The 27627-nt window shown below is 36.9% G+C and overlaps 1 protein-coding gene across 1 annotated transcript; it reads right to left on the bottom strand.

The window, feature by feature from the left end:
- Positions 1-9256: 9256 nt before the first annotated feature.
- Positions 9257-27381, bottom strand: LOC108666310 (solute carrier family 12 member 2; the record flags this gene model as incomplete). Its single annotated transcript, XM_018153155.1, has 16 exons — positions 9257-9392; positions 11002-11113; positions 11686-11986; positions 13094-13224; positions 14705-14833; positions 17334-17482; positions 19007-19118; positions 19835-19909; positions 21770-21897; positions 22392-22498; positions 22934-23047; positions 23821-24053; positions 24613-24748; positions 25332-25453; positions 26304-26535; positions 27184-27381. Coding segments are annotated over 16 exons (2415 nt in total), but the record flags the coding sequence as incomplete, so codon positions are not given.
- Positions 27382-27627: the final 246 nt, after the last annotated feature.

Raw genomic sequence — 27627 nt, 5'->3', positions numbered from 1 at the left:
GGAGTGCGTAAATCCATGGCGCGATGTATTCATTGCCGACATGAACAAAAATGTAGGCAATCCGCTTGTTGAAGGCAATCCTGCCTTCAATACTGCCTTCGCTTGTTGTAGGCAATCCTGCCTTCAATCCTGCCTTCGCTTGTTGTAGGCAATCCTGCCTTCAATCCTGCCTTCGCTTGCTGTAGGCAATCCTGCCTTCAATCCTGCCTTCGCTTGTTGTAGGCAATCCTGCCTGTCGACGCTTCAGCCCCGATGAGTTGCTGTTGATAATACAAAAGTAAGTAATTGGAAATACCGGGTAAAATATTCATTAGTTAATGTACGTAGAAGAAATTAAGTTACACTTAGAAAATAAACAATAACAGATTGATTTTATCAATAAAATGTAGATGTGATACACATTGGCGATGTAGAAAATGTCATATATGACGGAATCGCGTCATATAAACATAAAATGAATTGTAAAGAGGAACATTCAGTATGAAAATGACGATCCTTTATTTATGATTAGTAAGAATGAAGTAAAAGAATGAAAGAATGAAATGAAAGATGAAATGCAAAATGAGAAGAATGAAATGAAGTAAAAGAATGAAAGAATGAAATGAAAGATGAAATGCAAAATGAGAAGAATGAAATGAAGTAAAAGAAAAGAATTGGTAAGAATGAAGTAAAAGAAGCGAGGTAATAAGAAAAATGGAGTTACGGAGAATGGAGTTAGATGGAAGATATAATAAGATCTAGAAAATATGGGTAGCATTTGATAACTAATATTTTTGAATGTTTGGTCAAAAAAGTATGCTAGCTAGTGATACGTTAGTTGTACTTAGTGATAAATCATTCTGAATAGGAACAGAGAAACAATTTTGTGCAATATCGCAAATTCGAGTTAATAAGTCGTATCTAACTAATGTTAAACAAAAAATTTTTACCGGTTTAAGCTACGTGTATCAAATAGTGGAATGATTATGATAAGTGTTAATGATGAGCAGTCAAATGATAAGTATAAATGGTGAGCAGTCCAATGATGACTATAAATGGTGAGCAGTCGGATGATGAATTTAAATGGTGAGCAGGCAAATGATGAATTTAAATGGTGAGCAGTCGGATGATGAATTTAAATGGTGAGTAGTCAAATGATGAGTATAAATGGTGAGTAGTCAAATGATGAGTATAAATGGTGAACAGTCAAATGATGAGTATAAATGGTGAGCAGTCAAATGATGAACTTAATGGCGAACAGTCAAATGATGAGCTTACTGGTGAGCAGTCGAATGATGAGCTTAATGGTGAGAACTCGTATAATTAGTATTCATGGTAAGTAATCGAATGATTAGTATTCATAGTCAGCAGTGTCGATAACGTAGCGTGGGGGTGGTGATGGTGGTGGTGGTGGTGGTGGTGGTGGTGGTGGTGGTGGTGGTGTCGTTGGAAAATTCCATGAAACGGTCTGTATTGGAATAATTTTGGATTGTCATTCACGTTAATTTTTAAGAAGATTTTGCTGAGCAGCGAAACTACCTAATAATATCATTAATAACTACCTATCACAGCTGAGTAAGCTCGTTATTAGTACAATTTTCGAAATAAATAAGCAACAACATTAACTTTTTACTTCAGTTATTTTCGTCTAAGTCTGCCCCATAACATGGGTATGCTTCCGCAAAAAATAATACCTTTTCTAAGCCCATTTAATACCTTTTTCTATGTCCATTTAGAGTGAGGTGTGCAGACGATTTAAACAGCCCTACGCGCACACAGAGCAGTGAATGAAATCTGGACATCATCGTCTCCTGTATATTAATTCAGCAGAGCTTTGATGTGAGTTCACGAACACTTCTTGTATACTTCAAGAAACAACAATTAGCACAATAACATGTGGATTATAAATAAATAAAGAGTTGCACCACCACACGCGCCACACACCGTGCGTCTGCAACAAATCTAGTAGTGATCGTTTCTCTCGTTGATGTCTTCCGCCTTGTTGTTATAATAGAAACGTATTTTAACGAATTTTTCAATGGTAAACCTTGAAGTGAACTAATAGATTTTGTTTGCTTTTGTACTATAATTCTATTAATTTTTTCGCAGCATGAGACTAGAATTGCACGCGATGTTACGTAAATATTGCTGACATTGTTTTTACGAATCAAGATTCTTAAAATTTATGCGGCAAATAACTAAATTATGAAGAATGTGTAGCATTCGATTTCCGAGTATAAATAAAATTTGTACTCAATGCCAATTTAATTTGTACAAGATAATGTATACAATTTGTACTGGATGCCCATTTTAATTGTTGGGAATTTTCTAGGAGCAACCATAAATTTCGCCGAAAAGTCATTTAGGTGGAAAAAGCTATTGTCAAAATTAATAACAAAATTTTTAGATGCAGACAAAACTTCTTAACATTAAATTTTATGTGACCCTCAGAAACGGTAAAAAAACAATGTCATTCGATGTCGCTGGATTTAAATCAGATGACTACCGATGAATATAGTAGATAATTATAAACTGTTATCGAGATTTGACTCTATTATTATTTTTATTGCTACTTAATGATTATTTTCAAGGGATTTAATTATTATATGTTTTGGAATTGAGCACAATTGATGTTGCCTTCAGAAGTGTAATAATAATAATAGTGTTGCATTCAGTTTTGCATTCATAATATTAATACAGAAGCATGTAATATAGCTAGGGATAACCTAATATTATAGCTGACATTTTTGTATTCGCTCAACTTGAAAAAGTTTTATTTTCATCTTCATGCAGACTAAAGTATAATACTATTTATGCATACATATCATTAGTGCCGGCAGGAATCATTGATAGATTGAGAGGTAAGAAATGAAATTTTGGAGTGATATCAGAATATTCGGACAAATATTTTGAGTGATTCAAGTAAAAAATGAAAAATGACGTAATAAATGATGCTAATCAAGTTTAGAAATATCAGACCGCAGAGAGCAAGCGTGTAGGATATATCCTTCTACCTGAAATGCCTGTTCGAAACTTAAGAGATTCAGCGAAATAGATGCAACATCTCCTGATCGTAATTTTCAAAAATAAAATTATTTCGTTTCCAACTTTATGACCAGAAAGAAACATTTAAAAAATCATTGAAAATATGAATGCTTAAATTAATGCAGTTTTGTGCATTGGAGGCAGTAACGTTTACGATTCTAGAAGAAATTTTACCAACTCAATATTGGCTCTTGCCTGCGAAAACTTAAAATTAAATTTAATATTAAATTAAATTAAATTTTAAATTTAATTAATTAATTAAACCAATCACACAAAGAGCGGACAGGAAGCTAGCATGCAAAATTCGAGAATCCAGCATTGCTGCATAAAAATGGCCTGATTTGGCTATTTGATATTCACTATGTGAAGGACAGAAGAGCAAGGTCTGCAATTCAATGTGCGTGAATAACTATGCAAATCCCAAAACAAAGAATTCAAGAGTACAATCAACGCGGATCTCAAGTTTCTATTGGACGAACACGTACTAGACGAGAGCGTGCCAGTTTGTGGCATTGCTTGACTGCTTCTTAACCATTGATATTGAGGAATTAACCAGTCAAATTTTAGAGTCGACTTACGGACGACTAACGGTTGCAACTCTCGCTTTATAGGTGAACCCTAAAAAATTTAGAGTCGCCCCAGCTTCTGGTAATCCAAATCAGAAGCTGCCGCGTCTGTAAATTTTCACTGGGAATCAGGCATTGATCGGCCGGCCACCTTACTGTATTCGACTGTTATTTAGGAGCCTTTTGTGGGAATCGATTGCCCAATGGTCCGAATCTGCGTAAAATAACCTAAAGTAGCGGCTTGTCAAGCTGCTTCATGATAGCCTGGTCAGCCTTTGATATTGGAGCGAACCAAGTCATCTCCAGCTCATAGAGTGGCGTGTATACGTATATTTGTGTAGACAGGATGATAATTGACTTAACCAATTTTTCGAGCGTATGTGGTATTTAGTTATTAATTTCATTACGTGTACGACAAGAATTGTTTTGACAGAAATATGCCTTTATTTCTAACTATCCTATTTATATAAACCAGAGACTGCTGAGAGACACTGCTGAGTACGTGACAGCAAACAAATCAATGCCTGTAACTCTTTGAGGTAATATCACATCCTTATCATAACATAAATAACTAGTAGTTATAAAATAACTCATAATAACTCACTAATAGCTGTGCAAGCTGTTAATTGGCAGAACAATTAACAGATGAACGTCCGGTTTTGCCGTCAGAGTAGCTACCACACTTAAACTGTACCATGTTGAAATGGCCAATACAAATCAAGTCCATGCCTTAAAACTAACCCTTATAGACCCACTAGGCTGTTATTTGTGAATGTTGTGGGAGAACATTGAGGACTTATAATTGATTCTACTATTGATAATGGTAGAGTGTTTTGTAATGGTGAATGGAAGAGAATGCATGGTGCTGGTATTATATGAAAGAACGCTTGACACTGGGTTATGTGACAGAATTACCCGGATTAGAGAAAAATTTTTGGTACTGGTGAATGTGGTAGAATGTAAGGGTAGAATCGGATAATGCAAATGGCAGTGTTACCTTTTTTCCAATGTATGTAATGAAACGCCCCCTCTCTCCACCTCAGTATAAGGACGGAAGGGAGTAGCATTTTTTAGCACACTTTTAAGATTCGGCCGTGTCCGTCCCGAAGGTATCAGGTACCAAATAAGCGCACCTCGCATTCGCACTACGGCTGTCAGAGAATAGACCGAATTCTAATGGGACGCTTATTTTGCTCGTACAACCAGAGCGTATAGCGGTCATATAGAGCCGCCAATTTACGCTCAAATGAGGCGTCCAGAATTAAAAAGCGGACAACCCCTAAATATCGATAGGGTATTTATTTGGAATATTCTATCCACGATGTAGTCGGTTTACACTTCGTGGCTGGCTGGATCAGTTTAGAATGTGTCTGACTAAATTTGTTAAGACTTTGAGGTTGGCTGAATCTGTTTAAAATTGAGGTCGGCGGCATTCTCTTTGATTTCGAGGCTGGCTGAATCGAATCGATTCGCTGACTAAAAGGATGATGTCCTTTAAGTACCCAGTGAAAATTTACAGACGCGTCAGCATCTGATTTGGATTACCAGAAGCTGGGGCGACTCTAAATTTTGTTAGGGTAAGAATGAAAAATGTTATACGTTACTTTTTCATCTCTTTTACATGCAGAGATCACATGAAATATCACATGCAGATATCACATACCACAGGCACACAGATACTTTTTCATCTCTTTTACATGCAGAGATCACATGAAATATCACATGCAGATATCACATACCACAGGCACACAGATAATATAGCATGATAGTGTTCTTCACAGAGAATTTGTATCAGTGTGCAAGGAAAGGTACAAATTAAAGGTACAAAGAAATCAAAAAATCAAAAATCAAGGCACCGACGATATTTCTAAATGTATTTCACTAATGTACGAGTTTAAGGGACAAATGAGGAAAAATCTAATTACCTTTTCATAATTAGACAAGAGAATGGAACAATTTAAGACAGTCTCTAGAATAAACATAATATATACTAAAATGGCAGCAGTCAAAAATGAAAATTTTAAAAATACATCGGAGTATGAAGAATGAAAATAGTTAGGTATCGTCATTATGGTGAGACTTACCCAATCCGACGGTTTCAGCCATCCAGAGGACTCCATATACCAGTATCTTGACCCATTAGGTGACCGAAAAACGGGGAATTCAAGATTCGAATGGACCAACGCAACAAGCGATGTCGCAGAATTTTTGGAGATTACTGGAACTCGAACCCGCAGATCACTGCTCCAATCTTGGTGCGCTAGCTCCAACCAACCGCTCTCTGAAAAATATGTGGCGTATGATTTAAATTCCATGATTAAAAAACACGTAACGCTAGGCTGTTCAGTATAAAAATTAATTTCATAACAGAGACCTAAATTTCACAACAGAAAATTTTATAACATGACTATATATATCAAACAAATATATATCATCATGAATGGATCACACATGATATTTACCTGCAATTAAATAAATATTTGATGTCGCTTAGCAGCCGTGATGTCATTGCACATGCACCCGCGAGTCCATCAGGGTCGGCTGATGGTGCACGCCGATGGCGCACTCGTGCACTCAGTTTTCTTTGTATGAACCAAATACTTTAATGCTTATACGAGTTCAACTTCCTTGCTAATAGAGTTGCGATTACTCTATCTAATATTTTAATTATGAAAATTTTTGCTTTGGTGGAATCACACGGCTTGAAAAATACCTAAGCGAGATCGCTTAAAAGCAAGCTTGAAGAAGAATGAGAAATTGCCTGACACGTAACAAATGGTTCCATTGCAATCATGCCCTCACACTAGCTTGGCACAATATGAGTGGGTAGGATAATAGGGTCGAGTACACGGTATAATTTAAATATCTATGCAAGCAGCCAGGCTTGGACTAAAAAATCGAGAAAGTACAACCGAGGCACGACGAATTTCCGCTTCTGGCATTCTTATTGAATATTTACACATGAATATACAACTGTTTATATATATATATATTAAATAAACGTATGCAACGAATCGTAAGGAATCTAATCCAGAGTACGAAGCAAGAAAAATCATGTAAGACTACTGAAATTCCGAATACGCTCAAACAATTTTTTCAACGTATATATTAATCGTGTTAGGCAGATCCAATACCTCAGGCAGTGACGAATGATTTTTTTCCTAGCAGAGGTGAATAAGCAAATCATGTGTTCACAGGTCTTGTTCGGGAAAATGATCAAATGCATTTTTTCTCTCATCATTACCATGTGTATTATAACTGCGAGTGGGACTTTAATCCACCTCATTACCCTCTGTCTTAGTGTTATAAATTTCACTGTACGTTCCAGTTTCTTCAGACAGTTAATCATATAAAAATTTTCATTTAGCCGATAAAAATCATGCTATTCTCTTCACAAGTGGCATTCTGTGGAAGATCCTGACCTGGTAAGCAAAATTATGCTGGCTCACTGGTCAATAGGCTTGTAGATGGAGTTATCTTTCAGAGGTTATATGCAATCTTTGATACGTCATGTATGGTTTGCCAGCTTAGGTATGTCATTTTTGGTATGTAATCTTGATTATTTAATCTTGGATATGTCACCTTGGAAATTTCATCTTTAGTATGTCGTTTTGAACATATCAACTTTGGTAGGTCATTTTGGACATATCATCTTAAGTGTGTCATCTTGGATGTGTCATCTTTAGAATGTCATCTTGGGTATCTCGTCTTGGGTTTGTCACCTTTGATATGTCATTTTGGACATGCCATCTTGGGTATCTCATCTTGGGTTTGTCACCTTTGATATGTCATTTTGGACATGCCATCTTGGGTATGTCATCTTGGGTATGCCAACTTGAGTATGTAATTTTGGACCCTACCATCTTGGGTATGTCATCTTGGGTATGCTATCTTGAGTGTGTCATCTTGGGTATGTCATTTTGGACATGCCATCTTGGGTATGCCATCTTGAGTAGGTCATCATGCAATGACCATATTTGATAGGTATTCGTTGCACTTGTTGAATGAAATCTTTCTTACTCGGACTCAAGAGGCAGCAGGAGTACAGTAGTAGGGTACATAGGGACAATTAGGAATTGGTGACATATTATGAGCCATGAAACTGCGCCCTTTTGAACACTTTTACATGATCACAAACAGCAAGAAGCGGAGATATATTTCTTTAGTAATATAAATGATGTGAATGTAATTAGAATTCTTCACAAAATACTTGTGTATAATACTCAAACTTACGGAAACTAAATAGCTTAATCAATATTGGGAAGTGATGAATCCTGTTCCGAAGTCACACTTGGACCCCAAATGCATAAAAAGCGTTCGAACGATCGGTTATTTTAAAGGAGCAAGAATGATATTATTGACATGCGAAACAGAATAACTTGGGTTTAGTAACAATATAATGATAACTTGCACACCTGATGACATCGTGGCAGGTGGGAGGGAAGTAGTCAATATCTAAACTATAGCACTCGTCAACACTATGATATTTATTTTTTGACGATGGTGGAAAGTGGATGAATATTGATTATTTCATACTTTAAATGACTTACTAGAATAATACATTGCGAGGTTACTATTTTACTTATGTAACTGTAAGGGAAGAAAAGATACTGAAACATGTGTGATATGGTTTATGATTTATTTATAGAGAAGGCAAGCAAATGGCTGAATTTTTCTTAGCAGTTTTTTACAAGATGTCCATTATTAGAAAGGATTAGAGTCCTTATTTAAATAAGAGATACACTGCATGTTAGCTATATTTTATGAACGCAAAGTCGCATAAGAAACCATATATATGAGAGTTCTCAACCAATAAAATTATTTATGTCAAAAATCACACAATGAGAAGCATTAAGGGAAGGTCATCTTAGAGCAGACGTAACCATCTCACAGAGACGAAGTATTGACATGTAAACAACAAAAGATCAAAGATAAGGAAAAAATGCCAGTAACCAACATGAGAACCAAACCCCACCACTGAGACCCGCAGGAAAATAGCGAGTAGATGTGGACATTAGTAGATGTAAATGCCCCCAAAGTATTAGATGTAGATACCCCCAAAGTATTAGATGTAGATGCCCCAAAATAGTAAATGAGGGCGTTCGGACCAACGGCCCTTTAAGAACTCGTAGCCCCATGGGCTCTTTGATTAATAACTTGGACGACAACGGCGAAGAAAATTTATTGCTCATATCCTTTACCTGCGAATAATATTAGTGTATGAATTACCTCGTAAATATGTATATCATGACTGACAGCGCATTGAGGTTAACTACTAGCTCACACCTAAAATGTTTAAACACCGGTTTCATTTCTGCTGTATCCTTATTCTCATGAAAATCACTGAAGTTTATAGAGGTAAATTAACTTCTTCATAAAAATGAACCCCGGTGTAATGAGTACATTGCGATTAGTCAACATAATTGGTTCCAATTAAATTAGTTACAGATCCCGCCTCCACAATTATTCATTCTCAATTTCTAACCCAAGATATTCTTCACAAACTCAAGCTCACTGTAGAGAATATTAAATTTACTGCGTCAAGAGAAGGACAAATTTCGCGAGNAGAATGTGATCTACAAGTAGAATGTGATCTACATGTAGAATGTGATCTATGCGTAGAATCTTATCTACATGTAGAATGTGATCTACATGTAGAATGTGATCTACATGTAGAATGTAAGCACGGACTGCTGGTTGCCCCTGATGAAGAGGAAGGGTGGCATGTCTCTGCTGATGTACTCCAGCCACGCCATGTAGAGTGCCGCCGACACGTGGCCTTTGCGCGGCATGGGTAGTGTCCTGTGGCAACCCGAATTAATTAAAATCATCAATTGGAATTAACTAATTCATTTCTTTACCGTAAATGCTTCTTATTGATTGGGTCATGGTTCTCTTAGTTGATCAGGAGAGAAGTTTAATATTGATTCATTTTGAATAATCCAAGTCTACGATTGCAAACAAATGTCAAATTATTACACTACAGTACTACACGTATGGGGGCAGAAAAATACGTGCGTAAAGAAATTTGTTGTGTATTTAATGATGGATGCCCCACTGAGTTTGATTTACTTGTCTGAATGAACGAGAATTACTATTCATGAAAAAATTGAATACCATATCTTGACCGAAAGAAACATATAATTTTCATTCCCTACAAGTACTCTTTCGGGAATCTAGCATAAAATTACTGTCATTCTAGTCTTCTTTTTGCTCATTATAAATTCGTCATGTTCCTTTGACAAATATGGTGAGATTTTATAAGTATGCCTTGTAAATACTAATCTGCTTTAAAACTTGGAACGAAGACAACTAAACTCGGTTCATGCATTAGTCGAACTGAATTCAATTGTTGCTAGCGTATATATACAGCTATAAGTAAGGATAAACTATGAGTTAACGAGTATTGTAAATTTTTTGACAATAGTGGTAAACTAAAGATTTCATCTAATCTAAACTAACCATCATAATCGTTAGATCTAATGCTCATAGATAAACTAAACATTGTTGTTGGAGTAACGATGGTTGATTAAACTCAAGATTGCCGTCAGTATAGCATACGATCGACGTTGAACTCATATTCATGGTTATTATTATGAAGTCTCGTCTCCGAACCATGAATCGCATGAGGATGAGGTAACATTCTGAGAAATAAATGTGTCGCACTGTCCAATAGTAACACACTTCCTGCTCGTAACACCGATACGTCATTTTCCAGTCCACACTGGGACAGGGCGACTCACATCAAGGCAGATGTGCATCGATATTTGGACAGGTCTCTCTCGATCATATCTTTGAGTGTTTAATTATTAAGCCTTGTCTCCGGACCAGGGTTGCCAGGCGGTCTGTTTTACCGGACAAATTTATTTTTTGGCTAAAATTTATGGTAGGAGGTAGGCCTTTTTTGTTCGCGGACTTGGCCGTTTTTTGAGCATTCTGGCAATGCTGCTCCAGACCATATAACTCAAATTATGATGAAGTTGTCGCTTGCATGAGTCATTTTATGACTCACATTATGATAAGGTTGTCATTTACATGACCCATTTTATGACTCACATTATGATAAGGTTGTAATTTACATGAGCCATTTTATAACTCACATTATGATGAAGTTGTCATCCATTTTATGACTCACATTATGATGAAGTTGTCATTTACATGACCCATTTTATAACTCACATTATGATGAAGTTGTCATTTACATGACCCATTTTATAACTCACATTATGATGAGGTTGTCATTTACACGAGTCATTTATCTCACATATTTCTAAAGTCATTTTCAAATATATCTATGACTATCTACAAATATATATATATATCATCTCACATGAGTCATTTATCTCACATGAGTCATCATAACTCACATTATGATGAGACTATCATTTTTATAAGTCATTTTATGACTCACATTATGATGAGGTTGGCCGCTCTCGAGTTCTCCTTCAGCAGCTCCCTCAACCTGATGTGTCTGTTGATCTTGTCCTTCTGACTGGCCAGCTCCTCCGCTGTGATGGACACACCTGGAGGACAAGTTAAGAATCCTGACGTTAATTAGATAATTGAGTAAATATACCATCTTCATATGCAATATCATTATCATCATTGTTCAAGCATGCCAAAAAAATATCTATCGACACAAGTTGGTTAAACAGTTGAACTTTATTTTATACTGTAATCATTTCTTGATATTTAGATAATTTTAAAATAAAAATTTAAATTAAATTAAATTAAAATTATTAATTAATTAATTTTTAAAATGAAAATTAAATACAATTGAAATAATTTTAAATAGCCATCCCTGGAAAAGTGAATACATACTAAACCATTGACCGTGGTTTTTGGCTTGAATCATTTCTTAGCTTCGCTGGAGGCAAAGGAAATTATAATAAGCATTGATCATTCACATAAATTGTAAGTTTGCTTTGAGAAAAAATTTTTTTTTGCAGAATCCGTACATTTTTCGCAGAATTCGCCATATTCGTAAATAATTTAATAGGACCAATTTCCTTTTCTTAAAACGGCTTCAAAACTTGAAAAAATTATATAAATAAAATTTATTAATAACTTTCTCATTTGAAATCTGCTTACTCACCGTCGTCAGCATTGCTGGCGGAGGTCTTGAATTTTTCTATCAACGCCTCGAATTCCTTGCGACTTGCGTCGCTGGCTTTCCTCATGGCGTCCGGGATGACGATGACGTCACTGTAGTCGATCCTGAACTTGTGGAGGAGATTGGCCATGCTGCGCTGCTCCATGTCGAGCTCGTCGCGGCGGTTGGCGAGGGCGAAGATGCGTAGTTTGCAGCTGCTCCACTTGGCGCGAGTAATTAGGATGTTGGGGAGTAGGAGTGTCAGGCCCCCATCGTCATACAGCCACCACACATCTATGGTGCCCTGGATGTAAGGTAAAGGGTTTTATTTTCAAGCAACACACGTCGATGGTGCCATGGAGGCATGGTAAAGGGCTTTTAGTGCAACGAACACACATCAATAGTGCCCTCGAGGCAAGGTAAAGGGTTTTTAGAACAACGAACACGCATCAATTGTTCACAAGAAGAAGAGTAAATGGTTCTAATGACAAGCGAACACATCAATGGTGCCCTGGAAGGTTTTTTGACAACGAACATACGTCAATGGTTCCCAAGAAGTAGAGTTATAAGAGTTTTGCTGGCGAGCAATACACATCGATGGTGTCCTGGAGGCAGGGTAAAGGGTTTTTAGAACAACGAACACGCGTCAATGGTTCCCAAGAAGAAGAGTTAATAGTTTTGATGACAAGCAAAACACATCAATGGTGCCCTGGAGGCAGGGTAAAGAGTTTTTATAACTACGAGCAGACGTTAATTGTGTCCAAGAAGAAGAGTATATAAAGCGTCTTGATAACAAGCAACACACATCATCGGTGCCCTGGAGGCAAGGTAAAGGGTTTTTAGAACAACGAACACGTCAGTGGTGCCCCGGAAGAAAGGTAAAGGGTTTTGAAGATTTGAAGACCACAAATATAGTTGCACTTGCACCCCAGAAGCAAGGTATAGGGACAGCCAGCATGATCCAATTTTGTTTTGGAAGCAGGCTGTCGTATCATGTCAACTAGAACGCATCGAAGTTGCTATGAAGTGCAAACCCTTGACCATCGATCTTCAAACATGTATTATCATAATAAGTCAAGCTTGGCTTTTTTGATAGTGAAAAACGTGATTTTATTCTATCTTATCATTTGACCATTCAATCTTTCCATGATCATATACCACAAGGTGCTAACATCTTATATGTTAGTGATTGGTTAATTAATAGAAATAGAGATTATTGTTATTGATGGATGTTCCGTAGTCAAAAGAGTTGCTGAAACTTTAATCATGAGGAACACATGAAATGTGCAACTTGGAAGGTTAACCATCCTTTCACCTCCGTTAGAACTTAAGTATTTTGCACAAAAAAATAAATTTTGATCGAGTATGGTGATGCCATCCAGCATAATTTGTAGGAATTTTTTGCACTAACTTTGTCTTGCTTGCGCTTGAATGTGGTGATGCCGTCCAATACGTCTCTGGGTAGCTTGACTCCCCCTGGGCCGGTGTAAGCGTCAGAAAAGGAGAACTTCCGCTTTTTGGACCCGCCTTTGGATATGCCATCTGTGAGATCATTTATAAAAAATAAGTTCAAAACTTATTAATTCATATTTGAGCTAGTTTTTTAAAGTCAGAACTTGCTGTAATTGAATCGACAATCTATTTAGAACGAAAGTATATAAATAATACTCGACAAATGCCTCCTAAATTTAAGAAATAAATTTAAAATATCTAAGATTTTGGAATTATTTACTAAATTCATTAGAGATTTGTACGAAAAATAGCAAAGCGTATTTGTTTACCAATGATAAATATCTTTTGCTAAAAAGAAATCTCGTTAACAAAATATCAGTCTTTTATTAATCAAAACGAATCAGACATTAACCCAGTCATTTGTGTGTAGGAGCGTAAAAGCGATCTAAAAATCAAACACACTTTCAATTATTTAGCGCTGACTTTTTCAGATGCCATTGCATCTACACGCTCATGATTGCTATAAAATTATACACAAACACATGACAGCTGCAATCTTGAACAATCGCTTCGGTGATAAGGCTTCTGGCCTGTGAAGTGATTCAGCACAAGAAATTTTTCCAAAATGCCAAGCATCGCAGTAGAGTTTTGTCATATAGGAAAGGTAGTTGGTCATATATGTGTTATGTATGTTACTTATGTTGAAATTTATCTGGAAAAACTCCAAGACTGTGTTCTAGGATTTTGAACTGAAGATGAAGCTGGACTCCGAAACGTTATATCTTATGAAGAAGATATTTATTATTTAGTTTTTTCTTAGCTTTCAAAATATTACTTTTACCAATGACCTGAAAACACTGCGATCGTTACTCGCTTCGTGAAACGGAGCTTTATTACTCGCACAAATGAAATATTTCGAAGCACAGCATGGGAGCGTTCATTCAGGTATCATTAAAATATAATTGAAGGCATGCATATCTTCTGCATTATCCAAATCAGTCCACACTTTATTCACCGACAATTATCACTAGGGAATAAATCTAACACTTTTAATAATAGAGTTTGCGATAAATAAAGTGCTATCTAAAAGGGACTATATAATTATCCTACTAACTCGTCGCTGATTATTCATGGTATTCTATAGGTCTCTGGTAAGCCAGAGACCTATAGAACATTTGATAATTTGGTCAAATTTTAACTCGTTGACAATATATAAAAAATAAAAACAATATATATCATCAACTTTTTCACTCCTATTTCAATTATCGCGCAGTTTTTTATAATTTGTTACATATGCGTGTATATATGAGAAGTGAACGGTTTACGACTCCTTGTTTCAATTCGTTCCAAGATACCGGAACATTTATTGCTCGGTTGAACCACAACCTGTGCCCAAATTTAGTTTAATATATCGGTACGTTTTTCGTTCTTAAAATTTGCATCTTATTTTTCTTATAAAGAACGGATCACAAAATGCAATTCAATTTCCGATTTCATCAAACTTAATTTCGTTTATTTTGATGAATGCATGTAAATCCTCAACAATGTTTCCCTACGTAAAGCTTCATACCTTCTCGAGCATTTTGATCAGCAACCTCGTCAAGGCTGTTGGATGAATCCTCAGCTATAACATTGGAGTAATCAGTTCCTTTGGCCAGACGTAGGATGCCGAGACTCAGCTGCATGGTCAGCGCCGCACCTGTCTCTTATACACATCTAGATGTGTATAAGAGACAGGTCCGAATCTGCGTAAAATAACCTAAAGTAGCGGCTTGTCAAGCTGCTTCATGATAGCCTGGTCAGCCTTTGATATTGGAGCGAACCAAGTCATCTCCAGCTCATAGAGTGGCGTGTATACGTATATTTGTGTAGACAGGATGATAATTGACTTAACCAATTTTTCGAGCGTATGTGGTNCTTGGGTAGGTCATCTTGGGCAGGTCATCTTGATTAGGTCATCTTGGGTAGGTCATCTTGAGTAGGCCATCTTGGGAAGGTCATCTTGGGTAAGTCATCTTGGGTAGGTCATCTTGGGTAACTCATCTTGGGTAGGTCATCTTGGGTAGGTCATCTTGGGTAGGTCATCTTGGGTAGGTCATCTTGAGTAGGCCATCTTGGGAAGGTCATCTTGGGTAAGTCATCTTGAGTAGGTCATCTTGGGTAGGTCATCTTGGGTAGGTCATCATGGTTAGGTCATCTTGGGTATGCCATTTTGTGTATGCCATTTTGGGTATGCCATCTTGGGTACGCCATCTTGAGTATAGTATGGTATTACCTCCCCATCATGCAATGACCATATTTGGTAGGAATTCGTTGGACTTGTTGGAAGAAATGTTTCTCACTCGGACTCGTCAGGCAGCACGAGTGATGTAGTAGGGTAATTAGGGTCAATTAGGAATTGGTGTCGTAATATGGGACATGAAACCGCGTCCTGTTTGTCATTTTTTTACATATGTTCACAAACAGCAAGAAGCGAAGACATATTTTTCCATTAATATGAATTATTTGTATCTAAGAACAATTCTACAATACTCAAACTTACAGAAACAAAATAGCCTAATTAAGATTAGGAAGAGATGAATCCGTTTCCCACGTCACAGTAATCTGGGTTTAGTAACATGATAATGACAACTTGCATTCCTGATGACATCATAGCAGGGTATAAGGTAAGTAGTCTTAATCCGAACTAAAGCACGTGTCTTCACTATGGTGAAGACACGGATGAATATAGTGGATGAATATTGCTTAATTCATTTTTAATTGTCTTACTAGAAAAATACAACGTGAGTTTACCATTGTACTTGTGTGACTGCAAGGGAAGAAAAGATACTGAAACATGTGTGATATGGTTTATGATTTATTTTTACAAAATGCAAGAAAAATGGCTGAAATTTTCTTAGCAGTTTTTTATCAGATGTCCATTATAAGAAAGCACCAATATTAGAGTCGTTATATAAATAAGAGATACACTGCATGTTAGCTATATTTTATGAACGCAAAGTCGCATAAGAAACCATATATATGAGAGTTCTCAACCAATAAAATTATTTATGTCAAAAATCACACAATGAGAAGCATTAAGGGAAGGTCATCTTAGAGCAGACGTAACCATCTCACAGAGACGAAGTATTAACATGTGAGCAGCCAGAGATCAAAGATAAGGAAAAAATGCCAGTAACCAACATGAGAACCATGCCCCACCACTGAGACCCGCAGGAAAGTAGCGAGAGCCCTGTAGATGAGGGCATTCGGACCAACGGCCCTAAGAACACGAAATCCCATAAGCTCTTTGATTTATGAGGTAAGTGTATGGATTCCATCGTAAATATACCATAACTGAAAGCCCATTGAGGTTGGCTACTAATTCATACAATCATACGTAAGAGGTTTAAACACCGGTTCCATTTCTGCTGTATTCTTATTCCTATGAAAATCACTGGAGTTTTTAGAGGTAAATTAACTTCTTCAAAAAATGAACCCGGTAGGTCAGCGCGATGGCCTCGGTGTCATGCGTTTACGACAAGTAGTCAACATAATTGGTTCCAATTTAGTTTGTTTTTCAGATCTCCCCTCCACAATTATTCATTAAATCAGTTACTCACCCAAGATATTCTTGACAAAAAATTGCTGTAGAAAAAATTAAATTTACAGCGTCAAAGAAAGACAAATTCCGTGAGGTTGCAACATCGCGAAAGTGAAACAATCAACAGCGAAAATATTCAACAACAACACCGTAAAAATCAAACGCTTATTCAAATCCAACTTAAATTATTAAATTCTCTTATAAAATATTTATTAAAATTAATAAGTTTTGGTTCGGTTAAGCAAAACAAGCAGCAACAAATTGATTTCACAGATAATTTTTTTACTCTTTGAAGCTCCATCTTAATGCTAATTATAAAGATACCACACATAACAAATCAAGCACTCCATTAAATTTATGTAGAATATTCTTTACATATTTCACTTTAAAATGTTTATGGTAAACTAAACTCAATGAACGAAATTTCAGAATATTCAATAAAGAAGAACAATTAGACCATCCAAAATCTTCATTGAACTATTTAAAGCAATCCCATCATCGCAGATTAATGCACTTTAAGGAGAACGAACGATGGACCAGGGCCTATACTTTCAAAAAAGTTAAGAGATCGTAAGTTCATCAGCCAATCATTGACGGCCTTTCAAGCAAAATCCACCAATCATAGACAAGATCATGTAGAATGTAAGCACGGACTGCTGGTTGCCCCTGATGAAGAGGAAGGGTGGCATGTCTCTGCTGATGTACTCCAGCCACGCCATGTAGAGTGACGCTGACACGTGGCCTTTGCGGGGCATGGGTAGTGTCCTGTGGGGACCCGAATTAAATAAAATTATTTTTAACTTTATTAATTTAAATTTGAATTTGTGCTAAATTATTTATTTAATATTTAATATTTAATTATTATTTAATATTTATTATTAATAATTAATTGTTATTCTTAATTATTAATAATTATTATTATTATTTAATATTTAATTTATTATATTTTAAATTATTTATTTATTTGAATTTGAACTAAAACTAGTAAATTTTTACCGTAAATGTTTTATATTGATTGGGTCATGGTTCTCTCAGTTGCTTATGAGATAAGTTTAATAATTGTTTATGTAAGATAATCAGTATCTAAGATTTTAAACAAATGTTAAATTATTACACTTCGGCGGCAGAAAAAATACGTGCGTGAAGAAATTTGTGGTGTATTTAATGATGGATGCCCCACTGAGTTTGATTTACTTGTCTGAAAGGGCGAAAATTACCATTGGAAAATTGAATAATATTTCTACATGACATGAGTTATTTTATGGCCCACATTATGATGAGGTTGTCATTTACATGAGTCATTTTATGACCCATATTATGATGAGACCATCATTTACATGAGTCATTTTAAAACTCACATTATGATGAGGTTGTCATTTACATGAGTCATTTTATAACCCACATTATGATGAGGTTGTCATTTACATGAGTCATTTTATGATTCACATTATGATGAGGTTGTCATTTACATGAGTCATTTTATAACCCACATTATGATGAGGTTGTCATTTACATGAGTCATTTTATGACCCATATTATGATGAGACCATCATTTACATGAGTCATTTTAAAACTCACATTATGATGAGGTTGTCATTTACATGAGTCATTTTATAACCCACATTATGATGAGGTTGTCATTTACATGAGTCATTTTATGATTCACATTATGATGAGGTTGTCATTTACATGAGTCATTTTATGACTCACATTATGATGAGACTATCATTCACACGAGTCATTTTATAACTCACATTATGATGAGGTTGTCATTTACATGAGTCATTTTATGACTCACATTATGATGAAGTTGTCATTTACACGAGTCATTTTATAACTCACATTATGATGAGGTTGTCATTTACATGAGTCATTTTATAACTCACATTATGATGAAGTTGTCATTTACACGAGTCATTTTATGGCTCACATTATGATGAGGTTGTCATTTACATGAGTCATTTTATGACTCACATTATGATGAGGTTGTCATTTACATGAGTCATTTTATGACCTTATGACTCACATTATGATGAGACTATCATTTGCATGAATCATTTGATGACTCACATTATGATGAGGTTGTGATTTACATGACCCATTTTATGACTCACATTATGATAAGGTTGTCATTTACATGACCCATTTTATGACTCACATTATGATAAGGTTGTCATTTACATGAGTCATTTTACAACTCACATTATGACGAGTTGTCATTTACATGAGTCATTTTATGACACACATTATGATAAGGTTGTCACTTAAATGAGTAATTTTATTACTCACATTATGATGAGATTAGCCGCCCTCGAGTTCTCTTTGAGCAGCTCCCTCAACCTGATGTGTCTGTTGATCTTGTCCTTCTGACTGGCCAACTCCTCCGCTGTGATGGACACGCCTGGAGGACAAGTTAAGAATCCAGCGCAGGTACTTTCAAAACATTGCTAAGTGCTCGTAGCGGCTTAAGTGCAGCGTAAGTCCGCTAAGTGCTCGTAACTTAAATAATGGTACGTTCAAAACATTTTGCGGTACGTTACGAGCACGTAACTTTGCGCCGATTCAAAGATTGCGTAAGTGGAGTGACGATCAACTTTTGAGTGACACTGACGTTGATGAGATAATGGAGTAAATATACCATTTTCATATGCTGTATTATTAGCATCATTGTTCATGCGTGCCGAAAAAATATCCATTGACACAAATTGGTTGAACTATGTCTTACAGCGGTAATAATTATGATATGAATATCGGAAATTTAAAACAAAATTATAAAATAAAATTAAATTTGAAAATTAAAAAAAATTGAAGTGAACTTGAATAATTTTTAATACTCATCCTTGAAAAAGTGAATACATGCTAAACCATTTATTGTGTTTTATGACTTGAATCCCTTCAAAGCTTTGATGTTAACAATGAAATTTATAATAATAAATAAGTACGTATTCATGTAAATCGTAAGTTTGCTTTGCAAAAAATTGTATCTCGCAGAATTAATACTGCGAAAGGAGTTTAATAGGACAAAGTTACCTCTATGGTAAAGGCTTCAAAATTTGAAAAAAAATAAAATAAATTACTTTCACCAATCACTCACTCATATAAAATCTGCTTACTCACCGTCGTCAGCATTGCTGGCGGTGGTCTTGAATTGCTCTATCAACGCCTCGAATTCCTTGCGACTTGCGTCGCTGGCTTTTATCAAACATTAACCCAGATATGTGTAGGTATAAGCGCAAAAACTATTAAAAAATCTAACTAAAAAAATCAAATTGTTCAGATGCGGGTGCATCTACACGCTCATGATTTCAATAAAATTATTCACATGACAGCTGCAATCTTGGACAATTGCTTCGGTGATATAAACCTACAATTCTAGACTATGAAGTGACTCTGCACATGAAATTTTCCCAATATGCCAAGATTGTGATCTTGGATTTTGAACTGAAGATGAAGCTGGACTCCGAAACGTTATCTCATTTGGAGAAGAGATTAATTTTTTCGTTTTTTCTTAGCTTTCAAAATATTACTTTTACCAATGACCTGAACACACTGCGGTACTTACTCGCTTTATGAAACGGAACTTAATTACGCGCACAAATGAAATACTTCGAAAAACAGCAGGCCGGGGAACGTTCATTAAGGTATCATAAAATATAATTGATCTCATGCCTATCTTCGACATCATACTAAAAAATATCGTCTTGTTTACCAGACCCTTCTATTTTATTCTGTTTCAACTCAAAATATAGCAAATTATGTCTAATATAAAACGATTTTCAGCCACAATAACTGAATAACTTAGACTCAGCAAAAATTTACAGATAATTTCAACTAAGTGATGACGACGATCACCGCCTACCTGCAGACGATGATTTGGATTCAATGGGATTTCTCCACTGAGTTTTTTCATTGCAACTACATTTTCAAATGAGATACCAAACTTACTTTTTTATTTGATCTTTGTTATATATTAATTTGCAATTGTGCACTGTACAGAATTATTCAAATAATTTAATACATTGTTCACCAACAGTTATCACAAGGAAATAAATTTAACACTTTTACCAATAAAGTTTGCGATAAATAAATTTATATATAAAAGGGACTGATTAAAATTTCCTGAAAATTGATTACTGATCGGTAAATCAGACATTTCTGAACAAATTAATTTGTTGTTATTAGTTACCATTAGTTTACATCGTAACACAGCGGGCTAGTCCTTTGGACATTTTGCAGACTTTCATGCAACTTGAATGAATAGAGAAACAGCAAGATCGTACATACTCAATTATTTTGTCTGCTTTAGAGTGTTTTTTCTGTTCGGCCGGAGCGTAAGTTGTCTACTCTAACTCAAACTAGCCAACGCTTGGCCGGGGCCAATAAGCTACGGCCGGCCGTGTGCGGACTCTAGAGCAGACGCTGATCTAGCTGAGAACAGAGCTCCATTTTCATGACGTAGACCCTATAAGATAGACGCTGATATAGTTGCCTTTATGAGCTTGTAATTGGATTTCAGCAACATTTGATACCTGACCTACCCGGCCTTCGATTAGTTTGTCTCGATCACAGCTTGTGATTACTTGGCTTACCAGAGACATATAGAACATTGATAATTTGGAATCACGTCCATTATAAATTTTAACTCGCTAACGCGGAGCGAAAAAGCAACAGAAGATGAAAAACAATATTTATCACCAAACTTTATTACTACTATCTCAATTTTTACGCAGTTTTTTCATTTGTTATATGTACATACATGTGTATATGGGCAATGAAAGGTTTACAACTCATTATTTCAATTCGTTCTAAGATACCTGAACATTTATTACTTGGCTTAACAACCAAGTTGTGCCCAAATTTACTGTAATATATCAGTACGTTGTTCGTCTCAAAATTCTGCATCTCATTTCGTGTGATGCACAGATCGTGAAATGCTGTTCAATTTCCGATTTCGTAAACCTTTGCTAATTTTGCTAAATGCATGGAAATTTTGCTAAATGTAGGGAAATTTTGCTAAATGCTCCACAAAGTTAGCTACGTAAAGCCTCATACCTTCTCGAGCATTTTGATCAGCAACCTCGTCAAGGCTGTTGGATGAATCCTCAGCTATAACATTGGAGTAATCAGTTCCTTTGGCCAGACGTAGGATGCCGAGACTCAGCTGCATGGTCAGCGCCGCACTGTCCGGAGAAAATTTTGATATTTTAATGTTGTGGAAATTAACGATTCAGAAGTTAGCTTTGAAAATTTTTTTCGGAGGGAACAGCACAATATATTTCCACTAATAACTGGTGTCAAATATACTTTTGAAGAACATAAATGTTCTTTAAAAGTTGGCTTTAAAAGTTGTTTTCGGAAGTAACAGCACAATATATTTTCACTTATGACTGGTGTCAAATATACTTTTGAAGAACATAAATGATTGAACATAAATGATACATTGAGAGTAGTTAAAACTATCACATCCAGCTAGCCCACGCAATGTGTGAACCGATGGGTGGGATGACACCAAAATTACAAAATTCTGTACGATCTACAAAATTCATCAATAGTAACAGAAATTATAGGTTTTATTACAACTGCTTTTTCAAATGAGTTTAAACCTTAACCCAATAGGAGGATGCGATTGACGTACTTTTATTTATTGTAAAACTACATTATTTTGAGAACTCACTGCAGAGTGTTGAGGTACGCAGAGAGTTCATCTTTGCTGCACACGTTCCAGTCGCTCTTGAAGCCTAGAAGGACGATGTTGGGCTTCAGTTTGCCCAAACCGGCAAGCTGCATCAAGTTTTTTTTATTATACAAGTTTATTGAAAGCAACATATTTTTCTATAGATGTGAACATTATATACCTGTAATTATTAGTTTATTTTATTATACATGTAAGTTTATTGAAAGCCACATATTTTTTCTATGGATTTAAACATTATATACCTGTAATTATTAGTTTATTTTATTATACATGTAAGTTTATTGAAAGCCAAATATTTTTTCCATGGATATAAACATTGTTTACATTATTGTTTGATATTATATTTTTGCCCCAAAAACTTAGAATGGGAAAATAATTTCTCCATTTAAAATAGTTGATAATTTTCAATTAGTGTTGGATTGTCGGAGACAGAAGTACCAGGTATTTCGACAGCAATTAAGAGTAAATTTTCAGAAACAGAGAAGTAATAATTTGGAGCAGACATGGTCCTTTCTTCGTACCTGGAAGAGGCTTGCGGCTCCTTCGTCCAGAGAGTTGGCCACCACGAGATTATAGAAAGCTTTGTACTTCTTCTCGATGAGCCAGTCGTTGCACTTGTTTGCATATGCTGACCTCTTCGCCCATTCTAAATCCTGTATTAAAATGTCCACAAATCAATGAAGTTTATCGGCAAACGGCGTTATTCTAAGTCATGCGCTCGCTCAATTAAAAATTTACCTCTGGACTGGAGTTAAATTTTATTCATCAAGAGTGAACTCTATATGAATTTCATATACATGACGAAATGATAACCTGTCTTGCACTGAGTTTAGTAAATTGATGAATAATCAAAGTAGTTCAACTTGAAAGCGTCACAGCCGACTATCATATACTGCCCTAGCAAAATTCGGGGTATGCTTCAGCCTCCGTCCCAGAGCTGCTATGTTCGCGTTAGAGTTATTCTGGGTCTGGTTGGCCACCAGATCGCAATCAGCGACTAGTCAGAACCTCCTTGCCGACTTTATAGTCTCCTGAGAGTAGGACAAGATTTGGCAGAATAAGTACCAGGCGCTTGTATTTGTCTGATTCGGGGACCAGAATGTAGACCAAAAAGCGGACATATAGTGAAGCTGATTTACGTTCGGTCCGAGTCCTAGGTGGTTCCTAATTCAGAATCGCCACCCACTCAAAATTTTGATAGGATGGGCCTACTCACCTTGGACACTTCACCGCGACCATCACACTGGGTCTATTCACCTTGGACACTTCACCGCAGACCACACTGGGTCTATTCACCTTGGACACTTCACCGCAGACCAGCATGCTGAGGTTCTTGGTGATAAGGTTGGCAAAGTCTACCGCAGACCATCACACTGGGTCTACTCACCTTGGACACTTCACCGCAGACCATCACACTGGGTCTACTCACCTTGGACACTTCACCGCAGACCAGCATGCTGAGGTTCTTGGTGATAAGGTTGGCAAAGTCGAGTAGAGGAGGTCTACTGCTGGGTCTGCCTGTCATGACAAGGACCTGGGGACGGTAGTTCTTGATGTGGTCGTCGACGGTCTGCAGCGTCAGCGTCGCCTTCAGGGCTGACACGTACGAGGCTGACTGCGTACTAGATCCCCAGTTCGCGTCTAAAGGATAGTAATAATATAATAACAAAATAGCGGTTTCAGCGTTTATTAGGCCGTAGGCCTGTTGCCGATTCTTAACATCGCAGAACATTCACAACTTGTTGCGGTTTCGAACACGCAACTCACTGCTTCAATTCTGTTGTGCTTAACCGACGCCCAGCCTCCTTGGCCGGGCGGTTAAAAGTTACGAAAACTAATTTCTTCAATTAATTATTAATGTTGTCAAATCTTATGAGGTGACATTGTTTGGAATAAATTTGTGAACTTTTGAATAATATCCTTCGTTTGAGATAACAACACCAATCTATCGAAATTATTAAAATAGGTCGTTACAATTCAAGTGGACATCCTGTAACATTTAAAATTTATGTCTGAAAACGTTTGATTTTATAATAATGATAGCTAAAACACCTGTGGCCAGCTTATGAGGTTTGCGCCGATAATCACTTAAAGTCTTCGAAAGAATGTTTTGCCTTCATGAAGAAGGGGTTGATAGATTTTATAATAGTACCAAATAATTTTAGCACCGAAACGTCTCTCTGCGTCAGGTTTCACTGGCCTGGTTTCCTGTAGGAGACGAACAAGTATAGGCCGATCGTGACGAGGAAGGTGACAAGTGCCGTTCTGTAGTCGATGAGGAACATCACAACCAGGCACAACAAGCCACCGAACAGACTCACCCACAAGTTGTAATACTGTGGAAATCATCAAAATGTCACTAAGAGTTTAAATAAAATATTATAATAATAATAATGTCATTAAGTGGCCGACACAGTTGGTGTTGTTATTGGCACAGTTGGTGTTGGCACAGTTGGTCACTGTACGTTTAAATATGAATTCTCAGACTACACACGATGATGTAATTCGAATAAAAACGGGAGATATATTCAAAATTTAATGATTTCCTATAGTAGTTTTGCGGCATAAACGTGCCCAATTACGAAGTTATTAATCAATGAAGCAGGCAGAAGGAATAATTTGCGGAAACTCTTCAGAATATCCAACTGGACAAACCAGTCAATGCTTGCTCAACAGTAAGAGGCCATTGCAACATTTTTTGATGCCATATAAAAAGCCTCACGAAATGATGTTCAATAAGAGCAATTTATATGACCCCCAGTTGGATATGATATATAGAGGAGACTCCATCACAGCCATTACAAGGTGCAGTAGACACAGCTAGGGCACCTTCCCAGTGAAAATTTACAGTCGCGGCAACTTCTGATTTGGATTACCAGAAGCTGGGGCGACTCAAAATTTTGTTAGGGCTGTAGATACCTTGAATGATGGCCTCCAGCCAGGGCTCTTGATGAGCGACGCGTGGAAGCAGGAAAAGTTGATAAGGCAGTAGGATGCCAGGAAGAAGTTGCTGAGAAGTGTTGATACCGCGTTCAAGTCACCTATGATAAAGAATCATGCATGAATTATCTCATATTTGGCTCTGCAAATGAATTTTTTTATTCATGTACTGAAAGTTTGATATGATAAAGACCCGAAGGTTATTTTATTAGCATATAAATAATCCATAATTCGAAATCAATCAATAATTTGATACTAGAATTCGCTCGCCGATTTCCAGATTATGTAATCTAGTAAAAATTTTACTGTGGTTGCACTCACCAGGTTATTACTTTGGGAGTAAAACAGTAAGAGTTTGTAAAAAAATACCGACTATTCATTTGAAAGGCTAACACGCTACATAAATTTAGTTTCATCACGCAAATTGCAAGCATAGAGAGTATATACCATAACTAGTAGAATAAGATGTCGTACAGTAAATACGAACCCCTCAACTATATACGCTTCACCTCCTTCCCGAATAGAAAACTACACTCAATGCACACACTACGCAACACCATTGTGCACGAAGCGTCTTTTTTCATCTCTTCCTTTCATTTCAGTCTGTCATTTCATATTCTCTTTTCCTTTTTGCGGCCTTAGTGCCATTTCTATCTCATTTCCACCCATCATAGTGCCATTGCACAAACACACACACATCACAGGTACACTAACCGATCATAATGCAGGCTAGAGACAGCACGAAGACGAGACAGTATCCATTGACAGGGTTGTACATCATAGGTACACTAACCGATCATAATGCAGGCTAGAGACAGCACGAAGACCAGACAGTATCCATTGACAGGGTCGTACATCACAGGTACACTAACCGATCATAATGCAGGCTAGAGACAGCACGAAGACCAGACAGTATCCATTGACACGGTCGTACATCACAGGCACACTAACCGATCATAATGCAGGCTAGAGATAATACGAAGACCAGACAGTATCCATTAACAGGGTCGTTGTTGGCGCCGTAACCGATACTGAACACGAAGATGCCGGGGTAGAGTCTGTCCTTGGCGAGGGCCTGCAGCACGCGCGGGGCACCCACGAGTGATGCGATGGCGGAGGAGAGGGTGGCCGCGAAGCAGCCCGCGTAGATCAGCGGACCCCAGATCGATACTAGCTCCATTACCTTGTAAAAATAAGTAGATGTAAGAGATGCCAAGTTTGCCTACATGGCAATCTACACAACAACTGCACTTCGCTTCATGCAAGTAATTCTACACCGAAAAATGGTAATAGGTTTCCAAACTAGTCTCGGTTGACCCGTTCTTTTCTTAGATTCTTGTACTAAGATTATTCCATTAAACGTTTTTGTCTGAATCCTTGTTTGAAATTATGTTTTCATTTTATATCATTGCATGAGACATAATATCTCGATTCACTTGGTTAATGAGGAACAATCGTGAAGCTCAATTTTACTCAATGCCATTGCTGCAATGTCTAATTTGTGAAAATTTGTTATATAGCAAGATACTATAACAACAATTTATGTACGACACACAACTACACCACACATAAACAAATTCTGCGTCCAATTCGGGGAAAATCAACCAAAATATCGAACACTTACGAATCATTGAGAAGATAATGTGAATGACTAACAGCAATAACATGTTTCTTCGCGTTTGTTGAGATTTGGCAAAATTTTCGCCTAGTGGTTTGGGGAGCGCAGCCGTGCACCACCAATTTTGTGCACCAATAAGCCCTGAATCGAACGCCTTGGATTTCTCCGGACATCCACCAATCAGCCGTGAACTGCTAGAGACAGCACGAAGACCAGACAGTATCCATTGACAGGGTCGTTGTTGGCGCCGTAACCGATACTGAACACGAAGATGCCGGGGTAGAGTCTGTCCTTGGCGAGGGCCTGTAGCACACGGGGGGCACCCACGAGAGAAGCGATGGCTGAGGAAAGGGTGGCCGCGAAGCAGCCTGCGTAGATCAGCGGACCCCAGATCGATACTAGCTCCATTACCTGGTGAAAATAAGTAGATGTAAGAGACAAGTAGACGTAAGAGATAAGTAGATGTAAGAGATAAGTAGATGTAAGAGATAAGTAGATGTAAGAGATGCTAAGCTTGCCTACATGGCAACCTACACCATAAATGGGCTTCGCTTTATATATTAAACAAGTAATTACATATATCGGAAAACGGTAATAGGTTTCTATTCTGCGATTAGTTGACCCGTTCTTTCCTTAGATTCTTGCACTAAGAATATT

This window comes from Hyalella azteca, unplaced genomic scaffold (genome assembly GCF_000764305.2).
Source record: "Hyalella azteca isolate HAZT.00-mixed unplaced genomic scaffold, Hazt_2.0.2 contig10827, whole genome shotgun sequence".
Lineage (NCBI taxonomy): Eukaryota > Metazoa > Arthropoda > Malacostraca > Amphipoda > Hyalellidae > Hyalella > Hyalella azteca.
This window is presented reverse-complemented; position numbering and strand designations above follow the sequence as displayed.